This window comes from Bactrocera dorsalis, chromosome 4 (assembly GCF_023373825.1).
Source record: "Bactrocera dorsalis isolate Fly_Bdor chromosome 4, ASM2337382v1, whole genome shotgun sequence".
Taxonomy (NCBI): Eukaryota; Metazoa; Arthropoda; class Insecta; order Diptera; family Tephritidae; genus Bactrocera; species Bactrocera dorsalis.
The window spans coordinates 35,597,208-35,623,882 of record NC_064306.1 but is presented as its reverse complement, the minus strand read 5'-3'; the positions used below and the strand labels follow the sequence as shown (position 1 = coordinate 35,623,882).

The 26,675-nt window shown below is 37.1% G+C and overlaps 3 protein-coding genes across 4 annotated transcripts in view; all 3 read left to right on the top strand.

Annotated features, from left to right (window-relative positions):
- Positions 1-26,675, top strand: part of LOC105227268 (uncharacterized) — a 545,529-nt gene that overhangs the window by 505,065 nt on the left and 13,789 nt on the right. The window lies entirely within an intron of this gene.
- On the top strand, positions 5,609-7,055 carry LOC105227249 (spore coat protein SP85). The gene is made up of 3 exons (XM_011206490.3): positions 5,609-5,898; positions 5,956-6,480; positions 6,553-7,055. The coding sequence occupies exons 1-3, from the start codon at positions 5,874-5,876 to the stop codon at positions 6,627-6,629; spliced, it is 627 nt and encodes a 208-aa protein (XP_011204792.2). The 5' UTR covers positions 5,609-5,873; the 3' UTR covers positions 6,630-7,055.
- Positions 9,094-9,820, top strand: LOC105227248 (uncharacterized). Its single transcript, XM_011206489.3, is given in 5 exon segments — positions 9,094-9,118; positions 9,195-9,368; positions 9,431-9,631; positions 9,691-9,768; positions 9,771-9,820. Coding segments are annotated over 5 exon segments (528 nt in total).

The following is a 26,675-nucleotide window of genomic DNA, read 5'->3' as shown; positions in this document are numbered from 1 at the left end:
CACCTTCTATATGCTATCTGATGAATTTGTTCGGAGATTATAGCGTTCCTTTGGACAATATTCCTAACAGCATTGCGTGAAGATGTAGCATTGAATAACAAAGTTATGATAGAAAAAATTGATTTCGATCATTTAGTTTGATGTCAAATATGCCCCAAAGCAGTCCGATCTGAACAAAAAAAGCCTGCAAATCTCGTAAAGATATCTCTCCCAATGGAAAAGTTTCCATTTAAGCAATTTATTTCGATCGGTAAATTTATAAAATATCTATATTTTATAATGATCTGATCTGCACAATTTCTTTGAAGATTGCACATTTGCTTTAGACAATAATAATTGGTAAGTTTTGTGAAGACCTCTCGTCAATCCAAAAAGTTTCCATACAAAAACTTGATTCCGATCGTTCGGTTTATATAACAGCTATATGTTATAGTGGTCCGATTTTAACAATTTATGCGGAGATACGACCATTTATTTCAGCAAATTTTACGACCCAAATCCGCCATAAATTTATGAAAATATTTTCCCATATACCAATATAAAAGATATTTCGATACAAGAACTTGATTCGGAAAGTTGAGTTTGTATGGCAGCTATATGCTATAGTTGTCCAATAATGGCTGTTCCGACAAATAAAAAGCTTCTTGGGTAGAAACGGACATATACAAAATTTCAGACCGATATCTCAAAAACGGAGGGATTAGGGTCCCTGACGTTTCCATCTGGGTGTTCCAAACTTCATGCCAATTTAGTATACCCTGTTGTTGGTATAAAAAATCTTTTAAAAAAGTAAACTGGGTTTCAAAATTATAATCGTAATAAATGCTTTTTCATAATTCTTTCTTTAGCAAATACTAGGTCGCACGTTTCGGAATGTCTGCTAACTGAATGCGATAAAAATTGTATTTTCTGAGGCTTCGCACACTTTTATACTACTTTTCTCACATTTTTGTAACTATAAATAGCAGCAATAAAATATATATAATTTTATTCGATAACCTGCCTTAGTATAGAAATCCATCTCCATTCAAAAACATTTCAAGGACTTAACACCATGTCTTCTAAACACACTTTGCGCCTTAGTAAGTATGAAACAATTTTCTGTAAATTTTTTAACTAAGTTCAACTTTTCTAGTTATGTTGTGCGCCTTTATTTTTTTGTCATTATTGACTCAAACACATTGTGCTCATTTGAAATATTTCTCTGTTAATGAACAATCACAATCTTTCTTGGGCCATTTGCGACCGGTAAGGCAGGGTAATGCGCCTCAACCAAGGCCAGCCAGGCAAGGATCACGGCCGCCGACCCGGGCAGCTAGCCAGCCCGGGTCAAGTGGAACAAGACTAGCTGGTTCAGGACAATGCTAGCGGTCAGCGCAAAAACCTAAGCAGAGTTTCGAACCATAATTTAGAATAAAGCATGATTGTTCTTTTTTTACAATGACACATCATTATTTAGAAGAAATATACTAATTAGATATACCTAAAATTAGTAGTTTTACTACGAAGAATGAAAAAAAATGACACGAAAGATTTGTGTTATTTAAAAAGTTGAATCTTTAATATATTTTGAGCTTGCAGAATTCTGCGTATTATGTCTTTAAAATATTTACCATTGAAACCTGAAAACATGCTTAATAAATAATTAAATTATTTACTTCTTGATTATAAAAAGAAACCGCAACAAAGCGTCTTTAAGAAAGCAGGCGCCGTACAAATCTTAATTTTATTATTACCACAGTTGTTATTGCTATTGTATGTGGACCGGTATATCGGTAGTCTCATTGCAAAATAATATTAAAACAAACAATTCTTAATATAAAATCAATATTTATTACACAAACAATGGCTGTTTAGCCAGAGTAAAGAAAATTTGTATAATGGAAGACACTTCAACGGTCTTCTTCCGTAAAGATTTTAAGAGAAAGTCGAAGTATAAAACTACCGCCGAACATACGGCCAGACATCACTTGAGCCTCAACTTCCCAGTCGCGATATTTCCAGCATTATGTCCAGAAGTTTATTTACGCTCCGTAAGTTCCTCGTTTTCCATTTTCTAAAATCCTTTCTCAGTCCAACTTTTGTATTCTAGTTTTTGGCGCTACACTGTTAGTGGCCATATTTATGATAACTAATGCTCAGCCCAATGTGCCTGTTAGGGTGCTGCCAGTAAGTGTGCTGCCAGTTAGTGTGCTGCCAGTAAGTGTGCTACCAGTAAGTGTGCTGCCAGTAGGTTTAAAGTTCCAAAAACAGAGACTACCAAGACCAAGCATACCAACATGGAGGCCAAATATACCATCATGGAGGCCAAATATACCAACATGGCGACCCCCAACCAGAAGACCAACACCGCCAACGAGAAGACCTACACCGCCAACGAGAAGACCTACACCACCAACGAGAAGACCAGCACCAATAACGTTAAGGCCAACACCACCAACCAAAAGACCAACACCACCCACCAAAAAGCCCACACCAACACCACCCACTAAACGACCGCCTACTTGGACTGTAACTATAACCGTAACTAGGAAACCAAGAATGGTAAAACGGGCCTTACTGCGCAAAAAATGTTCTAAATTATCAAAATGTACTGCCGCCGGTCCATCTCTATGCGTGCGCAGTCGAAATAAGAAGCTCTGTCGTCGGGTGGCTAATAGATGCGCTTTGCGGACACTCAATTGTCAAGCGAAGCCACGTAACAGTAAGTACAAATCTAAAACAAAAAATTATAAGTTTTCATGAATTGTTCTAACTGCTTCTTCTACAGATTGGGGTGTCACGCAACAGACGCGTTGTGGTAAGCTGAAAGTTGGCGCGAAGGCAGAGAAATGTAAAAACTAGCTGAGAAACGTATTTAAATTGTAATTAGGAAAAGTTTTGAAGCTTTTGAAATTATTAAGTTTCAATATATAATATATAAAATATATATGCAATATATATAACTATTATACAAAAACAATAAACCGATTTAAAGTCTTTAAAAATGTTTTATGCTTAAAATTTTGGTTATAACTATGATTTATGTATGAATCCTTCGCGAAGCAGGTAATTGGACTAGAAAAACTTGCTCTTTTTGCGGTGCTTATATCGCTTTTGCTCGACGAACAGAGTATGCAACAAACAGCTATTCGATATCAGGAAAAAATTCAAAGGTCTTCTAGCAGGTCTTCTTCCAACCAAGAAATACTTAGTTTGTTTAAATTGTATGTTATAGTGTATCATACCTTCCGAAAACAAATCTCTCTCACTAGAAAATTTCTGCCTTCAAAATATTCGAAAATTATTATTAATTTCAAATAAGTTTCATTAGACTCAGGACAATTTCTGGGACGGGCAAGCAACCCGTATACTTGTCTAAACTTTTTGATGTGGGATATCGTAATAACAATACTCTTTTCATACTGCTTTTCACTTTTGAAAATAATCTCATGCTGATAGCTTTGGCGATAGTTCATGATGAAAACCCATTTTTCCAGTTCAACAAGATTGCCAGCTTCCCGGCGACCTGGCATTTGGTTGTTTGGTAACCTTTCTTCATCAATTTGTATGACTCAGCGGTTTTTAGAGAGTTTTTACAACCAAAGAGAAACGTCGAAGACCCTATAGAGTATAAATATATGCTGGTATATGTCAGCATTGATTTAGCCATGACCGTCTGTCTGTCTGTATATACGCGAACCAGTCCCTCAATGTTTGAGATGTCGACCTAAAATTTTACGAATTCTTTTCTCTTCAAGGAGTTGCTCATTTGTAGGAAAGCTTTCCATTTTTCCAAATTTGACATGGGTTTGGATCTTCAAAGCAAATTACCAGATCGAATCACCATAGAATAATATATTACTCCTTAAAAATATGGAACCACTGCAGACTTTTTCTTTTATAGAAATGACTATAAATTCATCAATAAATGTGGGCGATTTTAAATATAGGACCCGAGGTGTAATAACGAAGTAAGTTCCATTGGAATTTCGAGGTTCACCCAATGTACAGAACGAATTATAACAGACGTGACACTTAGAATTCTTGACAAATAATATAATCATATTAGAGTGGGTAGATTAGATAACGGGTGGGCCATATAAAATTTTAAATTTAAAAAGTCAATAAAATGCTGGAACGATAATTCAAATTTAAAACGTTAGATGGCAAACCCTGTAGATTCTATACATATTTCGAAACAACTGGTTAAAAATCTAATAGTCGCATGTATGCGAGATATGAGATATATTTTTTCCGATCTTGCCGATTCTGACTAATAGAATATCAAAATACACCTCTCTATTAAATTTCATTGAAATATATCAAAAACTAACGAACAAATTCTTAAAACCCCTAAAAAAAAACTTCGTCTCAGAAATCGCTGACTGCTTAGGCGAAGTTGATCAGAATAGACCCGTAAAACATTTCCCGCATACGCGATTTTTTCTCTGTAATTCAATTCGTTGTAATATATATATATTACAATTACATTAAAGGCTATTCTGCTACGCTCTTTTCATATTTAGCTTCTCTCCTGCCGAGAGATGGCAGTAACATTATCTACGCAACCAGTTAAATTTTTGAGGAATACGGAATCCAATCCAATCATAGCGAACTAACATTTATAGTATTTTCGTTCCAAGTGCTAGCTCATAAACTTTCACATTTAGGATACGAGTAAATAAGTGGTCTACTTGGACCAAAACCATGCCTCCTTCCCAAATATAACTCTCTAAAAGGGATACATGGGTTTTCCTCAAGCAAAAAACTGCTTTTCTTTAAAAAAAAATTTCTCATATAAAAAATTAAAATTAAATATTCCGGTGACCTTTCGGAAAAAAGATGAACCCGCGTTGGCAGGATAACTCCTTATAGGATCATCTAAGGTAAAATAACAGGTGTTTTAGTTAAAACCTTAACTTAGAACTTGGACGAAAGAAAAAAAACTGAAAATTGGATTTTTGGCAGAAATTTTCTTGCCAACCGACTTTCAGAACACAGTTTCGAAAAAAACACGTTTGAAGACGACGGCTAATCTAGAGCGCACAAGTTCTCAAAGTTGCATCTCCGAAACTATTACTCGGATCCACTTGAAAATTTAGGATAATATTCGAGATGTATTGTAGAATTTAATAAATCGATTCGATTTTTTGAAACACGTAAACCCATGTAACCCCTTATGTCTCTAATTTTTATTGGATACAACCCAATATGTCGGATTTTGGCTACAACATGGCCTCTTGTTTTGCTTTTGAAATACTTTCAACTGATTTAAGGTCCGTTCAAATGGACAAAAGCACTCCAGTTTTGAAGATATTTAATATTGTATGCGAATGTAGAAGCAGCTTGGTATTTCCAACTGAAGCCAAACTCCCAAAAGAAGCCGCGAATGAATTAAAGCTTTCGAAGTTACGATCTATCTATTTTGTGAACTACAAACTGTCAAATAGTTCACACAAACGAATGAGAAGAGTGGCTGATTTTCATATTTTTTATTATTTTATCATTTTCATATACATAGTATGTGGTCTCACTTACCCCGATTTCCGCCTGTGGGTCCTGTAAATAAAGTAAAAAACAAAAATGTTTACTAAATACACATGTAAAAAGATATGCTATTCAAAACTTAATCTTGTAGAATCAAAGCTGTCTGGTTCTACACATAATGGTAACGACATAAGAAGCAGCAAAAATATAAAAGTATTTCAGACAATCAATTCACTAAATGTATTGATTTATCGAAAATAATTAAACAAGTGTTAAAACAAAGCTCATTTGTTCTGCGAGGTCTTTTCAAGTATATAACATCGTAGAAACAGTTGTGAAGCCATCAGTTGAGTTCCACACTCATAGTAAATCGAAGCAAGCAGTTCGGAAAATTTGGAAGAAACATGAGCAGGAATTTATTTACACTCCGTAAGTTCAATAATCTTTCAACTAGACATCTTATTAATATATGTATCCCATTTTCAGTTTTCGGAGCTACGCTCTTAGTCGTCCTAATAATGATGGCTGAAGCTCAGCCCGGTCCAGAAGTCCAAGGCTGGTGGCCCACAAGGCGACCAACTAGACCACCAACACGACCGACTAGACCTCCAACACGACCGACTAGACCACCAACACGACCGACTAGACCAACTTGGAGGACACCACCCACTTGGAGAACACCACCAACTCGACCGACTAGACCAACTTGGAGGACACCACCCACGTGGAGAACACTACCAACTCGACCGACTAGACCAACCTATGGAACTTGGAGACCAACACGACCGACCTGGAGACCTACTCGTGGTCCCAGACCAGCAAGAGCAGTAACAACTGCAGCAAAAACTGCAGCAACAACTGCCGCACCACCTGCCTGCCCACGTAAGCCTCTCAGGTGTACCACCGCTGGTCCGTCAGTGTGTGTGCGCAGCCGAAATGGAAAACTTTGTCGTCGCGTAGCTAACAAGTGCGTCTTACGTAACCTCAACTGTCAATCAAAGCCACGCAACAGTAAGTACCGTTACCTGATATAATCATACATTGCATTTATTTATGTATTATCTTTCTCATTACTCAATCTAGATTGGGTTATTACTAATCTGAAGGGATGTTGCAAGCTTAAGGTAGGACAACGTCCTGTTAACTGCAGGAACCTATAAGGAAACGAGTGCCGAACAATCATGCTTTAAATTTTGGGAATCGTTTAACTAATTAAGAAAGTATTTGGAAATTTTAAAAGATTTAGAGACATTTGTTTAAATAAAGTCAAAAATTATTCTTTCAAAATAATATGTATTTTACTCTTGTTTATAATGACGTGAATTCTAACCTATATTTTTGGTATAACTATGGGTTCCGTAAAGTGACACTTAAATTGATAGGAGTAAAGCAGGGTTATGTATGAAAAAAACCAACTTTTATAGTGGAAATATTCACTTAAATTGGACTTAATAATTAATTTTGAACTTTATTGGTGACAACAAAATTTTCTCGGTAGCTATAGCAAAGATTTCTGTGTGAATGTTTGCCTTGAGTTCGTCAATACTCCAGAGATAAGAAGTCTGGGTTACCAGTAAAGATCTCTTCGATGTTACATCACATGTTTTTTTACAAAAAATGAATAATTGGATTCGCCGTTTGAAATGGTGGATCGTCTCTGTGAGATAAAGAGGCAAGAAAATTTTTTCATTGATTTGATAGTAGACATAATGATGCCAGAGCCATCGATACAGAAACAACTACCTGAAGAGTTAGTTGTTGCTCATGCAATAGTATTTCAAAGACCTCGGCTGGATATTATGATCCAACAATTTTACTTACTGACACCGACAAAAAGTATTCAATTGGTATGGTTAATTTAAACCACTTTTATTGTAAAGCATCGCTATTGTTTCCGCTGTTTCTTTGCCAATCGATTCAAAACCATTAACCAACGCGATCGGTAAGCAAATGTCAATTTCGATTTTCTGGTTCAAGTACTAACGCAGCAAGTATATTTTTCAATACAAGGAATGATCCATTTCGTGGTTTTCTATTTTTTTTACGAAAAAAACACAGAAGCTTCAAGTATAATAGGAGATGTTTATTATCATCCTAAAAAACATTCTCTGGAATCTATTTCTTGAAGTTTATCTCCTTCAAATGTTGGTTGTGGCTATGTCTTAGATGGTCCCTCTGTTGTGTCCAATGTTCGATGATTCCTTTGAGCATTTCGACTGGTAACAAGCGAATGATACGCTAATGTTTTGCTTCGAGCTCTGTATAGAAGCTGGATTGTCCGCATCGACTTTAGACTTTATATATCTCACAGGAGAAGTCTAACGGTGTGGTATCATACGATTTTGGTGGCCAATCGATTGTCGCAAAACGTGAAATTATCTTCCCAACGAAGTATTCTCTCAATAAATCAATTGATTGATGCGATGTTTGAAAACTGGCGCCATCTTGTAAAATCAAATGTCGCCGAGATCACGAGCTTTAATTTCAGGCATCAAATAGTCCGTTATTATGGCGCGATAACGGTCGCTTTTGATGGTTACGTTCTCACCGGCATTCATGATAAGACTAGTGGTTGCGATATCGCATGTACGATCAACTGCAAATAAGGCAAGAAAAGGCACCTTGAACTCGCCTTCAATGAATCGGAAATAGACCAGAGCTCCATCCACTTCGTGCGCTTTACGACTGTATAGTTGGGCTACACGGGTGATTGGTCAGCGTTGGTCTAACAATAGTTCTTGCGCTTTTCGCCGGAGTCTTTTGGAGTGAAGTTGATCGCGATTGATAATTTTGTCCTCAGTAAGGCCAGCCTTTTCTAGTTGTAAGGGTTCTAAGTGATCATTGGCTTTTGTTGTCAAAGCGATGAGATTGAAAATCTTACCGGATATCAGTTGTAGAAGTTGTTTGGAAGAAGACGATTAGGTAATATATCTACATTTCCTTCTATAGCGTCGTCTCTTCGTGTAATCAAGGCTTGCACACCTACGAGTGATGTTTTGTCAAGTCGACATAGAGTTTTGATTATATTCTTGACTTCACAAAAGACTGTACAGATGCGTTCTTGGTCTTGAGAATTTGAACCTAACCTATCCCTTAGTTTTACAGTGGTTTCTACTTTCTACCAAAGGTACCTTGTTTGATTCAACAATCTCCTTATCGAAGGACTTTTTCTGTATTATTATGGCATATAAATGCTTAAATTTATGACCAGTCTAGTTGTGAATGAGTTTTTTTTTAATTTAGTCTACAATAATCAGACGTTTCTTCGGATACAGATATGAGAAGCAATGAAATTTTAAGAATTGGGTCAATTTACTTTTGTCTTGTGAGTAAATATTGAGCTCAAAAGAACATCTGCAAAGAAGGCAAATGTGTAAAAGGTATTAAGAAGTCACTTCTGCAGAAACTTAATTTTGTAAAGAAATTAAAAGCAATTCATTAAACCTTTCTTGTAAGTGTCTTTCATAACAAAGAAATTATAAAAAATATTTGTAAATACATACATACTATACATATATCTGATGCTTATAAAAACGATTGCAGAAGGTTTTGCATAAATAGTGGCCAACTACGGCATGTCTGGAGAACCACCGTAAAATTTCCATAAATCCAAGTATTCTCAAAATGAGTAAATCTATTTTAGTTTTAGGTGAGTAGAGAACCATTTTCACCTACTCTTACATACATATTTATTGAACATAATTTATGTATACGGACGTCTGAAGGTCTCTTCTTCATTACGAACGCTCTGGGCCAATCGAAGTGTCCCGGCGGGTGTCGAATTAATGTGCCGAGCACATCGGTTTGCATTGTGCAACAAGACCCAGCGCAGTGCCTGAAAATCAAGGAATGCACACTAAATGAGATGAATTGTGTAAGGAAGCGACAGAATATACCACGTAAGTGCTATAGGAAAATATTTACTGAAAGATTTACAGCACCTAATTTCTTCTACACATAGTGCTGAGCAGATCGAAAATCGAACGTTGCTCTCTCATACGCGGCGCCACTGGCAGCGGACGTTGCAGCGTCGTCAAGAAGTGTCAGAATATAAAATGTGTCAACGACAAGGTGGTCCGTTGCCAACAGGCTGGCAAGCAGTGTCGACTGCTAACGAACTGCGCAGCTCGAAAGGAAAACTGTAATCGTCCACCGAATAATCGTACGTCAATTTCCTGGTGATTTAGAAATCAATTTCAAAATTGTTTGAAAATTTTTCAGAAATGAAGAGCGTTGGCCTGGCAGCTTGTAAAGATTTCAAACGTACCGAGGGCTTCAAACCATGCAAAACCCGTGAAAAAGGAAGAAGAAGAAGAAGCCAAGCAGAATTAAGAAGATACTCAAAGGTTGAGCGCCCGAGTTCTCACCTCCCGAATATTTCTTTGTAATACGGCGTCTTAAATGAAAATCATAGTGTGGTTTTGCAATCATAAATCAATATTATATCCAAATTATTGGCCTAATTTAATGAATTTATAAAATAATTAAAATTTTACCGATTTTCTGGAGTGTAGAACAGTATTTTTTTGTGAAAAATTTTGATTACATACTTATATCCTCAGATGGGAATATTTTTTTGTCGAGAGTGAATTAATTGTGTACACGAAAACCAATTATAACCGGTCTGACACATAAGTGGTGTCAATAGAATTGATTCTTAAGTTAGTCTCTAACAATTTTAGAAGATGCGATGTGGTAAAATTTGACAGGCTGTCGGGGGGGGATCATGTAGTTTCTGAATTATATCATTTCGAGTGAGGCAGCTTTTGTTATTTTGTAAAATTTGAAAAAAAAAGAAATCGCGTGTTGTTAACATATGTATATCTTTTTGAAAGGCAAAAATATAGTTGAAGCAAACATTTGGCTTGATGACGAATTTCTGCAGACTGCTGTGAAATGAATACAGAAGATCACAGTTGCTGCCCTAAAGAATAAAAACGTCCATATAATAATTTTCGGATGACCATAAGGTGAAGTTGTTCAAGACAGCAGACACTCTAAAGATATCAACTGAACGTATACATCATATAATATACGAATATTTGGGTATAGGAAAACTCTGAGTAGATGCCGCGCGAGCTCACTTTTCACCAAAAAAAAAATGGCGAATTAATAATTCGGAGTAGTATTTGGCCAATACACAGTCAGCAGAGCGGACGAACTCGATGAACCCGCTCCAAAGCGTGAAAAAAATCCACCGTATTCTCAAAATAAGATACGATGCGAAAAAATTTTTATTGAATGAAGAGGTAATCGCGGAACTGAGGCTTATTTTGAAGCAATGGCATAAATTCGTAAAACAACAAGTAAGGAAGGGCTAAGTTCGGGTTGTCACCGAACATTTTAATCTCTCGCATGATAACATTGATAATCGAGATTTCATTTATCCGGTCATTTACATATTTTTTTTGTTTTGGTTCCTAATGTATATATTGTATTAATACAGAGGAAGGCATCAGATGGAATTCAAAATCGCGTTATATTGGAAGAAGGCGTGGTTGTGAACTGATTTCACCCCATATTTCGTACATGTCATCAAGAAAGTTAAGAAAGTATTATATACCGAAATTTCGTTGAAGATCGGTGGAGTAGTTCCTGAGATACGGTTTTTGGCCATTTTCAATTAAAAAAAAAAAGCCTGGGTACAGCTTCCTTCTGCTATTTCTTGGTAAAATTATGTGTTTCTGAAGTTTTTTGTTAAGTCGGTTAACGCACTTTTAGTGATTTTCAACATAGACCTTTGGTATTGGGAGGTAGGCGTGGTTTATTATCCGATTGTCTTAATTTTTGAAACTGTATATGGGTAATGCATGAAGTAAACGATTTTGTATAGATTTGGTTTACATAGGTATAGAGTTTCTGAGCTAAATGTTAAAAAAACTTAGTAAGAGGGACGGAGCCCACGCCGCAATTTTCCCCCCCCCCAACAAAGTTACGTCCCAAATATTGCCCTCCCTAATGCGATCCTTTGGTTGCCAAATTTTACTTTAGATATCTTTATTTATGGCACGTATAGGTTTTCGGTTTCCGCCATTTTGTGTGGCGTGGCAGTGGGCCGATTTTGCCCACTTCGAAACTTAACATTCTCATGGAGCCAAGAAATACGTGTAGTGTCAAGTGTTCATCATGATATCTCGATTTTTACTCATAGTTGACAGCTTGCACCGGACGGACGGACGGACGGAGAGAGTATAAAAAAGGTGCCGACCCCCCAGTTGCGGGAATAAAACTAAAATAATCTGAAAGCAAAGCCGACGACTTTCTGGTCAGATTGCTTGATCGATAAAGCTACTTATATCCATTATGCTTTTGTAGACAGCCATATTTAGAGCTGGACATTCACAGAGAAAGTGTAAAACAGTTTTCGAATTCCCTTCTAGCTAGCAGCACCGACAAATATTGTTATAAGGCATTCATTTTTAGTGTATGTTCTCCAAAAAACCAGTGCCATGTTATAGTAGTATATATGTATGTACAGGCTGGGCCCAAAAGAAACCAATGGGGTGTGTATAAAGTTTAAAAATTAACTTTTTCGTTATTAATTTTTTTTATTTTTTCTTTCAGATTCTAATAAAATACAAAAGCGGAAATTTTTTTTACTTTAAGTATGAAAAAATGAGTGTCTCTTAAATGACCGCCGTTTTTCAGCTTCCGCACTGATGGCGCCTCTTTTTAGAGCCATTTTTCATAACATCTTTCCAACTTGTGGCTGTAGCGTTCGAATTTCTGACACCAATGTTTGGCCTTGAGGTTCAAGGGAATTGTCTCTGGCTTGGTTTCAGCATACACTCGATCCCTTCAAGATAACCCCAAAGGAAAATAGACGGGTGCTGTCAAAATCTGGCGATCCGCGCCTGGCCAAATAATTTACTGAATTTCTGGAAATGATTCATCCCTCCAAAAATTTGACTTAAAAGTGCCATTGTGTCTTCGCGGCAGTAGCTCCGTCCTGCTGAAAACCACATACCAGGTCTGTTTTCAAGAGCAGGACGTATAAAAAAGTTTTCTATCATAAAGCCGATACCGCTCTCCATTTACGTTTACAGAAACTTCCATCTTCATTCTCCAAGAAGTAAGTGCCCAAACGAGATTTTCAGAATGTGATCCCAAACACCATTCTGTACACCTGATGGGGTGTAATTGGCGTTTGGGACGGAAACGCTCTTGAATTTTGAGAAAACCCCAAAACCTACAGTTGCTGCTTATTAACAAAAGCCATTCAAATTGAAAATTAGCTAATCACTCATAATTAGAAATTTTTAATAAAGTTGATTTCATTTTCTGGCCAACTTCTTGAAATTAGTGTTTTTTTGTTTATTAAATGCCGATGCTCTGCGGGTGTCTTAATTCTTGCAACATTTGCACCTTATAATGGGTATAACTGTAAATCTTTTTTTAAAATGCGCCGTAGTGACGTACGAGACATTCCTAGCTGAAGCAGGAATTGGCCTTCTGGCCAGATGTTTCTGGTGCTTCGTTTAACACTTTGGGCTGTACTCGTTCAATATTTTCCGCAGTGGCGGACTAAACGTGGTCTACCGGTTTCGAAGCAAAATCTGTTACGCTGCCATGTTGTTATGACGGATCAACTAATGCGAATCGAATCATTGCTTCAGAGGACGAAATTCTGGACGTTAAAATGTCAACGATATCGCTCTTTGCGTTAAAATAATTGATCTATGGTTTAAATAATAAAATTCTATTGTTGCTGGCTTCTACTGTTCAGTTGGAGAATATATAATGGCGAGGGTATTAGACGGAGAGCTGTCCGATAAAATAACCGGACCTCGACGGACTAAAAAGCTAGGCGGCACACTCTGAAAAAAAAGTTTCCTACTTCAAATTGTGCATATTATAATAGCTACTACGCCAAAATTTCAGAAATTTATCTTGTCGCAATTATCTATTGACAGTCGTTTTTGTGAGTCTATCGGTGATTTCCCCAAAATGGGAAAAAATTAAATATCGAGCTGTAAGTAAATTTTTATTTTGAAAGAACAATACGCCTTCACAAATCCAAAGATGGAGTTGGACTCTATGTATGGATGATCTGCCAACCCATGCGTTTACCACCGTAAAATTTTTGGGCAAGCTGAATTTAAACGTGGTCGCGAGGAGCTTGGAAGCTGATGAAACGGTCCTGGGAGTCCAAAAACTGAACCACTAACGATAACATCGCTAAAATTTCATCAATTGCAGTTACTAGACGACCGCCGGATTAAAGTTAGGGAAATAGCTGAGTTATAAAGATGTCACAAAGAAAACTGTTTGTCACATATTAAACCAAGATTTGGGCATGAGAAAGCTGTCCGCGCGCGTTGGGTGCCGCGTTTTTGCTTACGCTAGACCACAAACGTGCGCGCATGAACCTTCTCCAGGCGCTCTGTTGGCTGCAGTTTTAGAGGCGAATAGACAGAGTTTTGGCGCCGATTGATAACTGTAGACGAAACTTGGGATTTCATAATTATACGCCCGAAACACAAAAAATCCAATCTAAACAGTGGATTGAAAAGGGGGAACCCAGCCCCAAAAAAAACCTAAAGCTGGGTATGCGCTTGGAAAGTGATGGCGAGTGTTTTTTTGGGACAACCATGGAATTATTTTTATCGACATCTTGAAAAAGGAAAAACTATAACAGGAGCATACTATGCATCATTATTGGACAAGCTAAAGGAAGACAATTTCGAAAAAATCGGCCACATTTGCAAAAAAAAAGAAAGTCTTGTTCCACCAAAGACAAACGCACCATCTCACAACCTCAACAGTCGCCATGGCGAAAATCCACGAATTGCGGTTCGAATTGCTTGACCATCCACCTTATCACTCGGATCTTAGCACCCAAGCGACTTTTTTTTGTTTCCTCACTTAAAACTGCGTCTCGGGCGGACAGAAATTTTTTTCAAATGGAGGAGGCAATCTCTTCGTGAACTCTGTAGTTTTTGCAGACAAAGACGCCAAGTATCTATCTGGAAAGGCTGCAGAGATGGGAGCATCGCTGGGAAGAAGTGTGTGGAGGTTACAAGGAGAATATGTTAGAAAAATAAAAAAAAAAAATTTGAAAAAGTCGCGTGCATCTATGGTTCGGTCGGTTATTTTATCGGACAGCCCTCGTATAAATTATTTCAAGTGTTGTCTATATCAACCGAAAGAAAAAATAAAAAAAAAAAAATAATAACGAGATAAGTTATTAAACTTTTAACGCGCCCCTATGGTTTTCTTATTGGCCGCCACTCTGTATAAGTATTTATTAAGTATATATTTGCTATAGTCTTGTCATATTTGCGTTACAGTCTGCTCGGTTATCCTGATAATTTATTTTTATCTGTTCTAAGCTATTTGCTCAGAATGTGCATAAAGCCCCCATTTGATCGTTCCCAGCTGGTATGCTAGATAATCTTCCTTAGATCCGTTTAAAGAGACACCCAGCCATTGAGAGTACCACGTCTGTTTTTTTAGTTGACGAAAAGTTTTCATGTGGACCCGGAAATTTCAAATTATTACGGTCGTTACAGCGTTTCATGTAGAAATAGACAGAGTGGGGTACATAGTGACTTCCATTTTTAAACGCGTTTTTCTCTGAATGGTGTTTTTCAAAACAGTTTCCACTCTCAGAGGAAAGAATCAAAATAGCTGCCGCAATCGTGGACATCGTAAAGCACCTCTTTTTATACCATGACCACGAAGTTTGTAACACCCAGAAAGAAGCGTCGGAGACCCTATAAAGTATATATACATATATAAATGATCAGTATGTTGAGCTGAGTCGATTAAGCCATGCCCTTCTGTCTGTCTGTATATATACGAACTAGTCCTTCAGTTTTTAAGATATCATCAAAAAGCTGCTCATTTGTCGGAACTGCCGATATCGGACCGACTATAAACATCGTGTTCGTGAACATTCTCAAACTACGAGGGCTGCTATATATATTTCTAGGCCTAATAATGAAAAATAGCATATTATATCAACGGGAAAATGGTTCTTGTTTTTTTTTTCGTTGGATTTGGCTCGTCTTGGGAAGAACCCCACAACGGTCGATTGGCTGTTTTGTGGTTCGGAGCTCATACGCAATCGATCCATGATTGCGTCACCTGTGACGATCTTATAAAAGCCTTTTGAAGCACCGCGATCGTATGTTTTCAGCATTTCTGTAACACCAATCTACAAGAGGCCTTTTTTGAGCGATTGTCAAATTGTGCGGGACTTCCCAACAGAGAACAAACCTTTTTGTACGGCCAAGAGTGTTCATGGCAAGCTCGAATGTATGCTGGTGGTGAGAAATGCATAAGGCATTGCCTCTATCTGAAGGTTATGTTAGCATGAGCGGGGTCTTGCATTATCAGTTCACGATACGGCATCAATGTTTTCTGCGCAACAACGGCTGTTTTTTAAACGACCTTCCAGCGGAATTCGTTCTTGAGCGAGCGTCGGCCCACGATTGAATTCATTGTAACAGTTTTTCACAAAGTTAGCCACACAAAGATTTTTAGTTCATCGATGCACTCTTGTCGTGATTAATCCACGCCGAAAGTTTGGAAGAATGATCGCAACGAAAATGTTCACGATGTTAAATTCCATTTTTTTGGCCGAGATGAATTTTTTAAATTCCCCTGTAAAATAAAAACGATTTCACCGATTAAATGACAAAACGTTCTGAGTGATGTTATGCTAAAAAATGTCAAACTTTCCAATGGAAATGTCAGATTGCACCTGACAACACTTAGTGTTGTCTAGTCCAGAAATATATATAGCAACCTACGTACCGTTGCTACATTTTCTTCATTGCCTGCGGGACGTGCCCAATAATGAATGCTTTGTCTGAAGATGGGTTATACTGTTGCGAACAGTGCGCTCAGTAGGCCGATTATGTTGGCCATAGGTTGAGTGAAACAACCGAAAGGCATTTTTTACAGAATGCGAATTTTCGTAATAACATTGAACAATTTGTAAACGTTTTTGAGGTGTAAATCTTTCCACGATGAAATGCCAAACAATACTGAACAAAAATAACATGACAATAGTAGACATTTTCTAAAATCTACAAAATAAAACCTGGTGACAGGAAGAATTCGGTACCACTTTAATGTGGTATTGCAGCTTAATGGTGAATCGATGATGCCGAATATATTTATGTTAGGTGAAAATGTTTCGTTTAACATATTGTGATAGTCTCTCTGTCCACGTATCTGCGATTTGTGATAGGTGGAGGGGATGAAGGTTGGGGTTATACTCATCCCTATCAACATTACTTTTAGGCATGGAGGTTTTCGGGCGAGGTTGCTACCATTAAGATAACAGTAGAACCCACTTACCGTGAACCCGCCCTTATTGGATTGGAAACAGGTCAGCTCCGTCCTGTTCGTGCGTTTTACTACTGTATAGCTGGGCTTCGCGGGAGCTTGGTCAGCGTTGGGCTAACAATAATTCTTGGGCTTTCGCAGGCTCCTTTTCGTACTCCGTAAGGCTAGCCTTTTCTATAATAGTTGTAAGAGTTTAAAGTTCAAAGCTATTTGGAAGAATACGAAATAAATCAACTTTTCTATTTTTACTCTTCTCCCATTGCGTAAAAAGAACTTCTCAACTTCTCCTGTTTAACAGTCTTCCCTTTCCGTAATCAAGGCTTAAACACCTGCGAGTTGCTGTTTGTAAAATCGGCATAAGGTCTGTTTATATTCCTGACTCTAAAACAGATCATACAGCTTTGTTCCTGATATTGAACAGAACCTTATCTTTAGTTTCACAGCTTTATACCAATTGCTGGTTCTGCTCGCTACCTTCAAAATTGTGAAAATACCTTTGAATCCCCCATTTGCTGCACGATGGCGAACAACTGTTTTTTTTTTTTGTTTTTGTCAGTGCTTGTTCGATTCAACAACCAATCAAGTTGCGAAAGAGTTTTCCAATTTAGTCTACATTAATCAGTCTTTTCTTCTGATACATATATGAAGAGCAATGAACTTTTAAGAATTGGCTGAAATTACTTTTGTCTTCTGAATAAATATTGAGCTCAAAAGAATATCTGCAAAGATGGCAAATGTGTGAGAGGTATTAAGAAGTAACTTCCGCAAAGACTTAAAATTGTAAAGAAATTAAAAGCAATTCATTAAACCTTTCTGGTAAGTGTCTTTCATAACAAAAAAAAAATAGTATTTATAAATATAACTGAGACTTATAAAAATAAGTGTAGAAGGTTTTTGCATAAATAGTGGCCAACTATGGCCGACCACCGTAAAATTTCCATAAATCCAAGTATTCTCAAAATGAGTAATTCTATTTTAGTTTTAGGTGAGTAGAGAAACATTTTCGCCTAGTCTTACATACATATTTATCTAACATAATTTATGTATACGGACGTCTGAAGGTCTCTTCTTCATTGCGAGCGCGCTGGCGCAATCAAAGTGTCCCGGCGAGTGTCGCATTAATGTGCCGAGCACATCGGTTTGCATTGTGCAACAAGACCCGGCGCAATGCCTAAAAATCAAGGAATGCACACTAAATGAGATGAATTGTGTAAGGAAGCGACAGAATATACCACGTAAGTGTTAAGGGAAAATAATTAATGAAAGATTTGTCTTTTATAACACCAAAATTCTTTTGTACATAGTGCTGAGCAAATCGAAAATCGAACGTTGTTCCCTTATACGTAGCGCCACAGGCACCGGACGTTGCAACGTCGTCAAGAAGTGTCAGAATATAAAATGTGTCAACGACAAGGTGGTCCGTTGCCAACAGGCTGGCAAGCAGTGTCGACTGCTAACGAACTGCGCAGCTCGAAAGGAAAACTGTAATCGTCCGAATAATCGTATGTCAATTTCCCGGTGATTTTGAAAGCGATTTCAAAATTGTTTGAAAATTTTTCAGAAATGAAGAGCGTTGGCCTGGCAGCTTGTAGAGGTTTCAAACGTACCGAGGGCTTCAAACCATGCAAACCGGTGAAAAAGAAGAAGAAGAAGAAGTCAAGCAGAATTAAGAAGATACTCAAAGGTTGAACGCCCGAGTTCTCACCTTCCGAGTATTTCTTTGTAATATGACGTCTCAAATGAAAATCATACCGTGGTTTTGCAATCATAAATAAATATTATAACAGAAATATAATGAAAATATTAAATAAATTAAAAGATAACAATTTTTCTGAAGTTTAGAATAGTATTTTTTTGTGCAAAATTTTTAGTATATCCTTAGGTGGAAACATTTTTGTGTCGGGAGTGAATTAATTGTGTACACGAAAACCAATTATAACCGGTCTGAATTAAAAATGATGTCACTAGAACTAAATCTATATTACACTTAGTTAGCTCTAACCTTTAGAAGATGCATGTGTAAATTTGTCAACTGTCGGATCATTAGTTTGTGAACTATATCATTTCGAGTGACGCAACTTCTTTTTTTTTTTGTGAAAAAATGGATAAAAAGGAATTCCGTGTTGATAAAACATTGGTTTTTGAAGGGCAAAAATACAGTTGGAGCAAGCACTTGTCTTGATAACGAGTTTCTGGACACGGCTCCAGGAAAATCAAAAATCAAAGTTTGGTATGCTAAGTTTAGATGTGCACCGAAGATGGTGAACACAGTTGACGACCTAAAAATATTGTTACTGACTAAAAAAGCCATACAAAAATTTCGGATGAACGTAAAGTGAAGTTATTCGAGACAGCAGTCACTCTAAAAGTGTCAACTAAACGTGTTTATCATATCATTAATGAATATTTTAGTATGATAAATCTCTGCCCAGATTGGATGCCGTGTGAGCACACTTTTGACCAAAAACAACGACGAGTGGATGCATCGGTGTAGTGTTTCGAGATATTAAAGCGTAATAAACCTGAGTTTTTGTCGATATGTCACATTGGGTGAAACATGGGTCCATCATTTTACTCCGATATTCAGTCGATAGTCATCCAACTGCACATGATAAACCCATTCTAATGGGTGGAAAAACGCAATAATCGGCTGGCAAGGTGATGGAGTTCGTATTTTGGGGATGCGCATGGACTAATTTCCATTGACAACTATAAAAAAGGAAAGACCCATCGCCGAAAACGGCTGTATTTGAAGGAAGAGGAGATGATGTTTGAAGTCAATGCACTGTGCCACAAGTCAGTAAAAACGATGGTAAAAATCGATGAAATAATAATGCGCTTCCAACTGATTTTTCTCCTTATCCACCATTTTCTTAAACTTAGCCTCCCTTCCCTATTTCCTGTTCTCAGATCTCAAAATAATGCTCGCTGGGAAGTATTTTTGTCGAATGAAGAGAGACATTTTGAAACAAAGGACAAATCGTTATACAAAACTGTTATCGAAAAGTTGGAGACTTGCGCCACCCTGAGCTTTTATAATCTTGCTATCCCATTTCCTCGTTGCGCTCAAACATTTGGTAATATCGATAAAACTACTTATATCCGTTATGCTTTTTATAGACAGCCATTCACGGTTTAGTGCCTGATGGGTTTTAACTATTTTGTGTTGGTTATGTGATAGAACTGTGCTTTCACAGAGAAAGTGGAAAACACCAGTGCTCCACCACAGCAGCCGTAATATACTCGTAGTATGTACATATTTCTGGACCTATTTATTAAGTCCTTGCTTCTAGTCTTGCCTTACTTGAGTTATATCTGCGTCGCTGACTCGATAATTGATTTCTATCTGTTCTGAGCTATTTGCTCAGAATGTGTATAAAGCTCTATTTTGATAGTTGCCGGTGGGTTTGGTATTAAACCTTTGGATTCCTTTAATTCGTTGGTATTCTAATGTGCTTAAAGCCTTCCTGCAATTGTTGAGTACGCTGGGATGAATACAGCTAAGCCTCCGACTATTCGTGTATATGGTTGCTTTCTATATCCTCCTATAGTTATACAATAGCACTTCCTAACCTTTCTCTATATCAAACACTTCCTCTTGGATGCTGGCTGAACTTGGTAGCCCGGTAGAGAGATATGTCAAGATCATTTGAGTATATTCCCGTCCCTGTGGACCCGTCAGTATAGCTACAGGTAATATTCACCTCTCTTATTAAACCTCTTTTCCATTCACGAGATTATTGACATCTGATTTTCGAAGAGTTTTGTTGGATTTACTTAAGTTTAGGTGGTTCAGGATGGATCCTTGCGGTTCCAAGGCCCTATCTCTTAATGCTTTATTCTTAAAACGTCTATAGACCGCTCATACGGACTTGACTGAATCGACTTTAGACTAATTAGAAAATTTCTTTACAATAACTTTATTTTCACTAATCAGTTTGTATGGCATTTATATACTATAGACGCCCGATATCAGCAGTTTCGACAAATAAACAGTTTCTTGTAGAGAAAAGGACATGGGTAAAATTTCAGAAGGATCTCGAAAACTGAGAGACTTTACGGCTTTAATAAATATACATATTCGTAAATAGTACGTACGTATAAATTAAATAAGCCTTTCGTCATCATACTGCTTGCAGCCCATATTGTTTCTAAAATTATTCATATCCACCTATTTCCTCACATTTACGCACCCACATACATCCACGTGCTGACAGAATATTTTAAATCCACTATTTACACCCAAAGCTGCCACATTGTTGTAGAGGTGGCTATCAGTTGGCGCACTCATTCGGCGAGAGTGGACCATAATTTTTTTCAATTGACACCATTTCGCGGACAAAACAATAAATTTTGAATCAGTGGCAATAAATTTAAATGTCATTGCATTAAATCGCAGTAAATTGCTACCACCTACACACACACACACGCATACGTGCGACCTGTATGTTGTGCGAGGCACGCAGCTGCACTTCCGGTGTGCAACATTGAGCTCGTACAAGCAACAGCGAATATCCGTAACATGTACAACAACAGTCGAGTGGAAGTCCGTGCAACGCGTGGAATGTCGCACGCTCGTGTTGCATACTTGTAGCTTATTGCGGCGACACACGTGCGCATGTGTGCATGTGTACGTGACCGAGTGGAGTGAGCACCTGTAAACAAGTCCATGTGGCAGTTCATATCTCTCACATGCGCTGACACAAACACGTACGCAGCTTAAGTGACGTTAAAGTGAATAACTGTTGTTAGTTTATTGCATGCTACACTTTAAGCTTGAGTGCAATAAATTGTATGAACTAACGGCGCAGCGCATAACTAGCAGTTAGGCTACTTTAATTTTAGCACTGCCGCAACTAAAAGTCAAGAATGATGTAATAAATTCGTCAGCGAGTATTTAAACAAACAGTTAAAATGCGCTCAACGCACAATCATAAATTGTTTTCAACTGCCTCAGTGTGCTCAACTCTCCCACAGGGTTGATGAAATCGTAGCACACCAAGGGGTTTGATGTATTTTGTTCAATAAACCTTGAAAGCACTAATCTAATAAGGTGCAGTGTGATACAGGAATGGGAAAGAAAACTTTCTGAAAACCCTCAAGACAGACAGATCTTCCTAATTGGGACAACTTTAGGTTATTAGAGAGCGAAACCTGTCTTCTCATCTTCATTCCTCATACTATTTTCTGAAATATTTGAAACTATTGCCAACACATCTGGCAATAAAGCATTTTAGTTTTGGTATTCGAAAAACAAAGCTTTAGTTTTCGGAATTTGGGAACTACTTTCTTTAGAACGGTCTCATATACAGAACATACGAGAAACAAAGGCGATCCCAATCTAAACCATTCTTGGGATCTTCCAAAAAAAGGATCGCAGGGATGGCTTCTAAAGTGCTACGACTTCGCGGGATAATATATCTCGCTTAATATAGCTTATTAAACCAAACTTGTAAAAGCTTACGATAGAGGGAGTTATAGAGGGATTTTCTCGTAGATTTAGCAGGGTGTGCAATTAAATTATATTGAAATGACTCTGAACATGTATTTGACCCTGATAAGGTTCGATTCTAGATAAGTAGGTGTTTAACCTGCTACAGTATCCTGAACGAAGCTCAAGAGGACTCAATATGTATGCCGATAACTCGTCGAAGTGGGGGTTTGACTCTAAGTAGGCCATTCATTGAGAGGGAGACGGTGAAAGTGTTAAGGGCTCCACTGTGAATGGCGGTCAATGAATATCAGAAGTCTGGTCAGAACATTATTTTATGTCATCGACATAGTTGAGGAATGACCTCTTGATGCTCCTAGAAGGCGATTTCGCTATAGCAAGTGACAGTCAGGGTGATTTCTACGAAAACACCCCAGCAGAAACAGCTTTTAGAGGATTTCATTATGCTCCTTAATTGGGAGCATGCGGGCCTCATATTCAAGTGTTCGATGAGACACATCAAGGGGCCTCCCGTTTTAGTCTGGAGTGCAGTGTTCTGATAAGTCTGTAGCTTCCGCGTCTGCATTTTACTGCATCTACGCGACCATATTGGTGCGGCGTCCTTAAGAACCGATAGCTGTAGATTTGTGAGCTTTAATAGTCTTTTTAATATCCATTTGCAGATTCAAAGATAGACAAGTTTTGATACCATACAAATTCTAGAATTAAGCCAACTTTACTGAACAGATTTATTGTTTAAATAGCCAGGAAGTTTTGCATTTATTGCTTTGTGACGCTTTTGAGTATCTAGTCTGGTGAGCTAGTAGCTTACCACAGCACTTCAGAGTAACCAGAATAACCTGTTACCCGACATTATGAAATGCAGGGCATACCATAGACCAGACAGATAATCATAACTTGGGAAGAACTGGTGACAGAAAACTCCATTTTAGAGCTGTTTATCTGGCTTTGAAGCAGCCGGAAAGAAGTCAAATTCATAAATTCATATGGGTATGACTTATCCTTGCCTCTAGCTAATGTTTGAATAGCCCAAGATCATAGTAAAATGAAAATTTAAAGGCAGTAAATAAACAGTTATCTCAGAGTATGATGCTGAAGCTTCTTTAGCTTCACCAAGAAGAGTAAAAAATAGTTTGAAATCCTTCCAAATTTCTTCAAAACCTGAATAAAAACTTAAACCCTAACTCCCGCTGTGAACTGGATGTCAATCTGATCTTCAGGATTGTTTGAAGTCTAATATTAATTCAAAAGACAATTTGAGTTCTCCACAAATTCATGAAGTTAAAAATTTTATATTTTATCTTTCGTATTATTTTTAGACCAATTTCTTGTTTAAAAAACTTAGAGCTGTTGCAGCTATTTACAAAGAGCGCATACATATGTATGTATGGAAATTGACCTTCTATTTGCTCAAAAGTGGCACCCAATAGTAAAAATAAAAAGATTACTCTACAAATTTGATGTGGCTATAAATCGGTTGCTCCTATATGCATATATGTGTGTCACTGTGAGCCTTTTACTTGCACCATTGCCTGCAATCGGATGGATAACAAAGGTCTTACCTGTGCAAAAGCACAGCGTTGGGTCATTTGTTGATTTCCGAAAATATTTACTTTCAATTCGTTTTTGTTCGTTAATCCTGACCCGTGACTGTGACTGTGTCAAAAATACATACATACGAACATTTCTACATGCAGGCAACTTTAACACATTCGCTGAAATAATGTATTTACTTATTCATAAGTATGCCCTATGCGAATTTCGAATATGAAAGACCTGCTAGAGGCATATACCGATGCCTAATTTCAGAGGGGATGTACGACAGTTACGATCTGCTATTAGCTTATTTCAATATATAATTGTTCTATATAACATATGTATGTATAAGATAAAGTGACTTCGCTTCACTAAACTCTGTAAAAAGACGAGTCGAACAGGTAGCTGGTATAAATGAAGTAAATTGGTATAATTGTGCAGAAATATAAAATTATTTTTTATACCACATCAGAAGCAATTACATGCCTTATCTTTGAAAGTGCCGAATAGAACAGACAACTGACATATGACAAATAAACTGGTATAATGAAATGCAAATTTTAAACATATTATACCACTTTAACCAGTCACTGACATATTTTAGCTGTTTTCACTTGACAAAACATTTGAGAGTAACGAATGGAACAGAGCACGCTTATAAGTTAATTAAACTGGTATAATAAAATATAAATTTAATTTAATTATAGTGAGTTAATCACATATTTTATCTAAACCTGTCCTTTTGACAACTTTTTGAGAGTTATGAAAAAAACAGACATTTGGTATAAAAAATTAAACTGGTATAAAAACTCAAATCGAAATCAAACTAGTGATATATCATTCACATATTTTAGCTGCCTCCGTTTTGGCAAATCTTTGAAAGTTTTGAATAGAACAGACAACTGGTATGAATAAATTCAACTGGTATAATGCAATACAAATTGAATAGAAACATATCATACTAAATTAATGCGTCACTCTCATACCTTAGCTGTCTTCTTTTGACAACCTTTTGTAAGGTATGAATAGAACAGACAACTGATATAAATAAAGTAAACTGGTATAATAAAAAAACAAACTAGATACAAATTTGTCATACCACTTAAATGGGCGATCACTTATATAAGTCAAATGCCTTTATTTTTGGTAAAGTTATGAATAGAAAAGGCAACTGGTATAAATAAATTCAACTGATATAACAAAAAACAAATTGTATTGAAACCTGTTATACCACTTTAGTTAGTCTCTAGCATACATTGGCTGTTTTCTTTTTGACAACCCTTTGAGAGTTACAAATGGAAAAAATAACTGGTATAAAAAAGAAACTGGTATAATAAAATTAAAGTTTATCTCAAAGCATCATCACTTAAATGAGTGATCAGTCACATATTTCAGTTGTCTTCTTTTTGGCAGACCTAGAAAGTTATGAATAGAAAACTAGTATACATTACGTTAATACTAAATCGAATAGAGTTAGAAGAGTTTCAGTTTTCAATAAATCGCTACCTATTCTTTTTCTTTGTCTCTGTTATTAACTTTATTGCATTTACACTCGCAATTTTGTAACAAAAGAGCTTAGCGTCGAAAAGAGTAAGCTGAAAGGTCGCGATCGAACACGTCTAATACAGCAGCGGCAGCTTCAGCAGTGTTTTGTTAACACCCAAGTCATGCCATATATCAAAACATTTTCTCTACTGGGTGCTTGAGAATTTGGTGATATATGCATTGGCATGCAAGTTCATGCAATTTTAATTAAACCAGAAAAAGTCACACTCGGCTCGGTTAAGTAAATACAAATAAAAGTCAACACATGTGCAAATAACAGCCGAGAGTCAATAAAGCTTAATGCCGATAAAAGGTGTTCAATTGTTGAATAACAATAAGTAAGTCACGACAGAGGCAGCGCATATGCATGTGCGGACCCAAAAATGACCACTCGACAACATATGCATTATTCAAACACGCGGATTTTTGTTTATTCTGTCTTTAATTTTTTTGTTTTGCACTGTACGAGAGCACAAGGGAGGAAGTCAATATTAAAGCCCTCGGGCAAAGTTTGCACAGCTTTTTACCGCCAGCGCGTGCACTGTGCCTTTGGAATTTGATTGATAATTAAATATTAATTATATAAAAAATGAGTTACGTAATATAGTTATTTTACGTAGGTCTACTGGAGAATGAAACTAATCTAAATAATCTAAGTTAAGTCTATAGTTCCTGCTTATCGGTCTAGTTCGCAAGCTTGTATTCAAAGTGGTTTTGAAATAATAAAGCCAATAGCCGCTGTCACAATACTTGATTGGTTGAAAAGGAACGAGCACAAGCTCCAGAGCGCATTATGCTCCCGAATGGTAACAATTAAGCCTTATCCAATAACTGGTAAAAACCAGACTTTTTCACGCCACCTGCCCAATATCTCTTAAGTTGGAACATTGGGAGCCGTGGCATATACCGCCTCTCATCGGGCTGAAGGCTAAACATTCGCGTCTTATCAGGCTCTGCGTTCCGTCAAATGTACTTTTCCTATTTTCTGCAGGTGGGATTTTACAGGGGTAATGACTCCTTTAGTGTTTCAAAGCTTTATTATGCCTAGAAGTAGAAGCTTTTTGTCTCTGTCCAACTACCAAAAAGTCACTTGGAATGTCAAGTGTTGCTGGTGTTCCTCTAAGGAGCATTGGTTCAAACAACCCTTGAACGAGCTAAGGCAGCTTATTATGTTTCCAGCTGCGAGATTATATTATATATATATTATAATTGATAACACAAGACTTACTTTATATCCTACGTACAGATATCTCCCTTATATGCCACACATAAACCCTTCCCTATACCAAAAAAAGTTATTTTTGATTAATTAGATCGCATATCCCATTAGTTAGTTATCTCGTATAACTTTTTGTGAACATAACAGTTAAAGCTT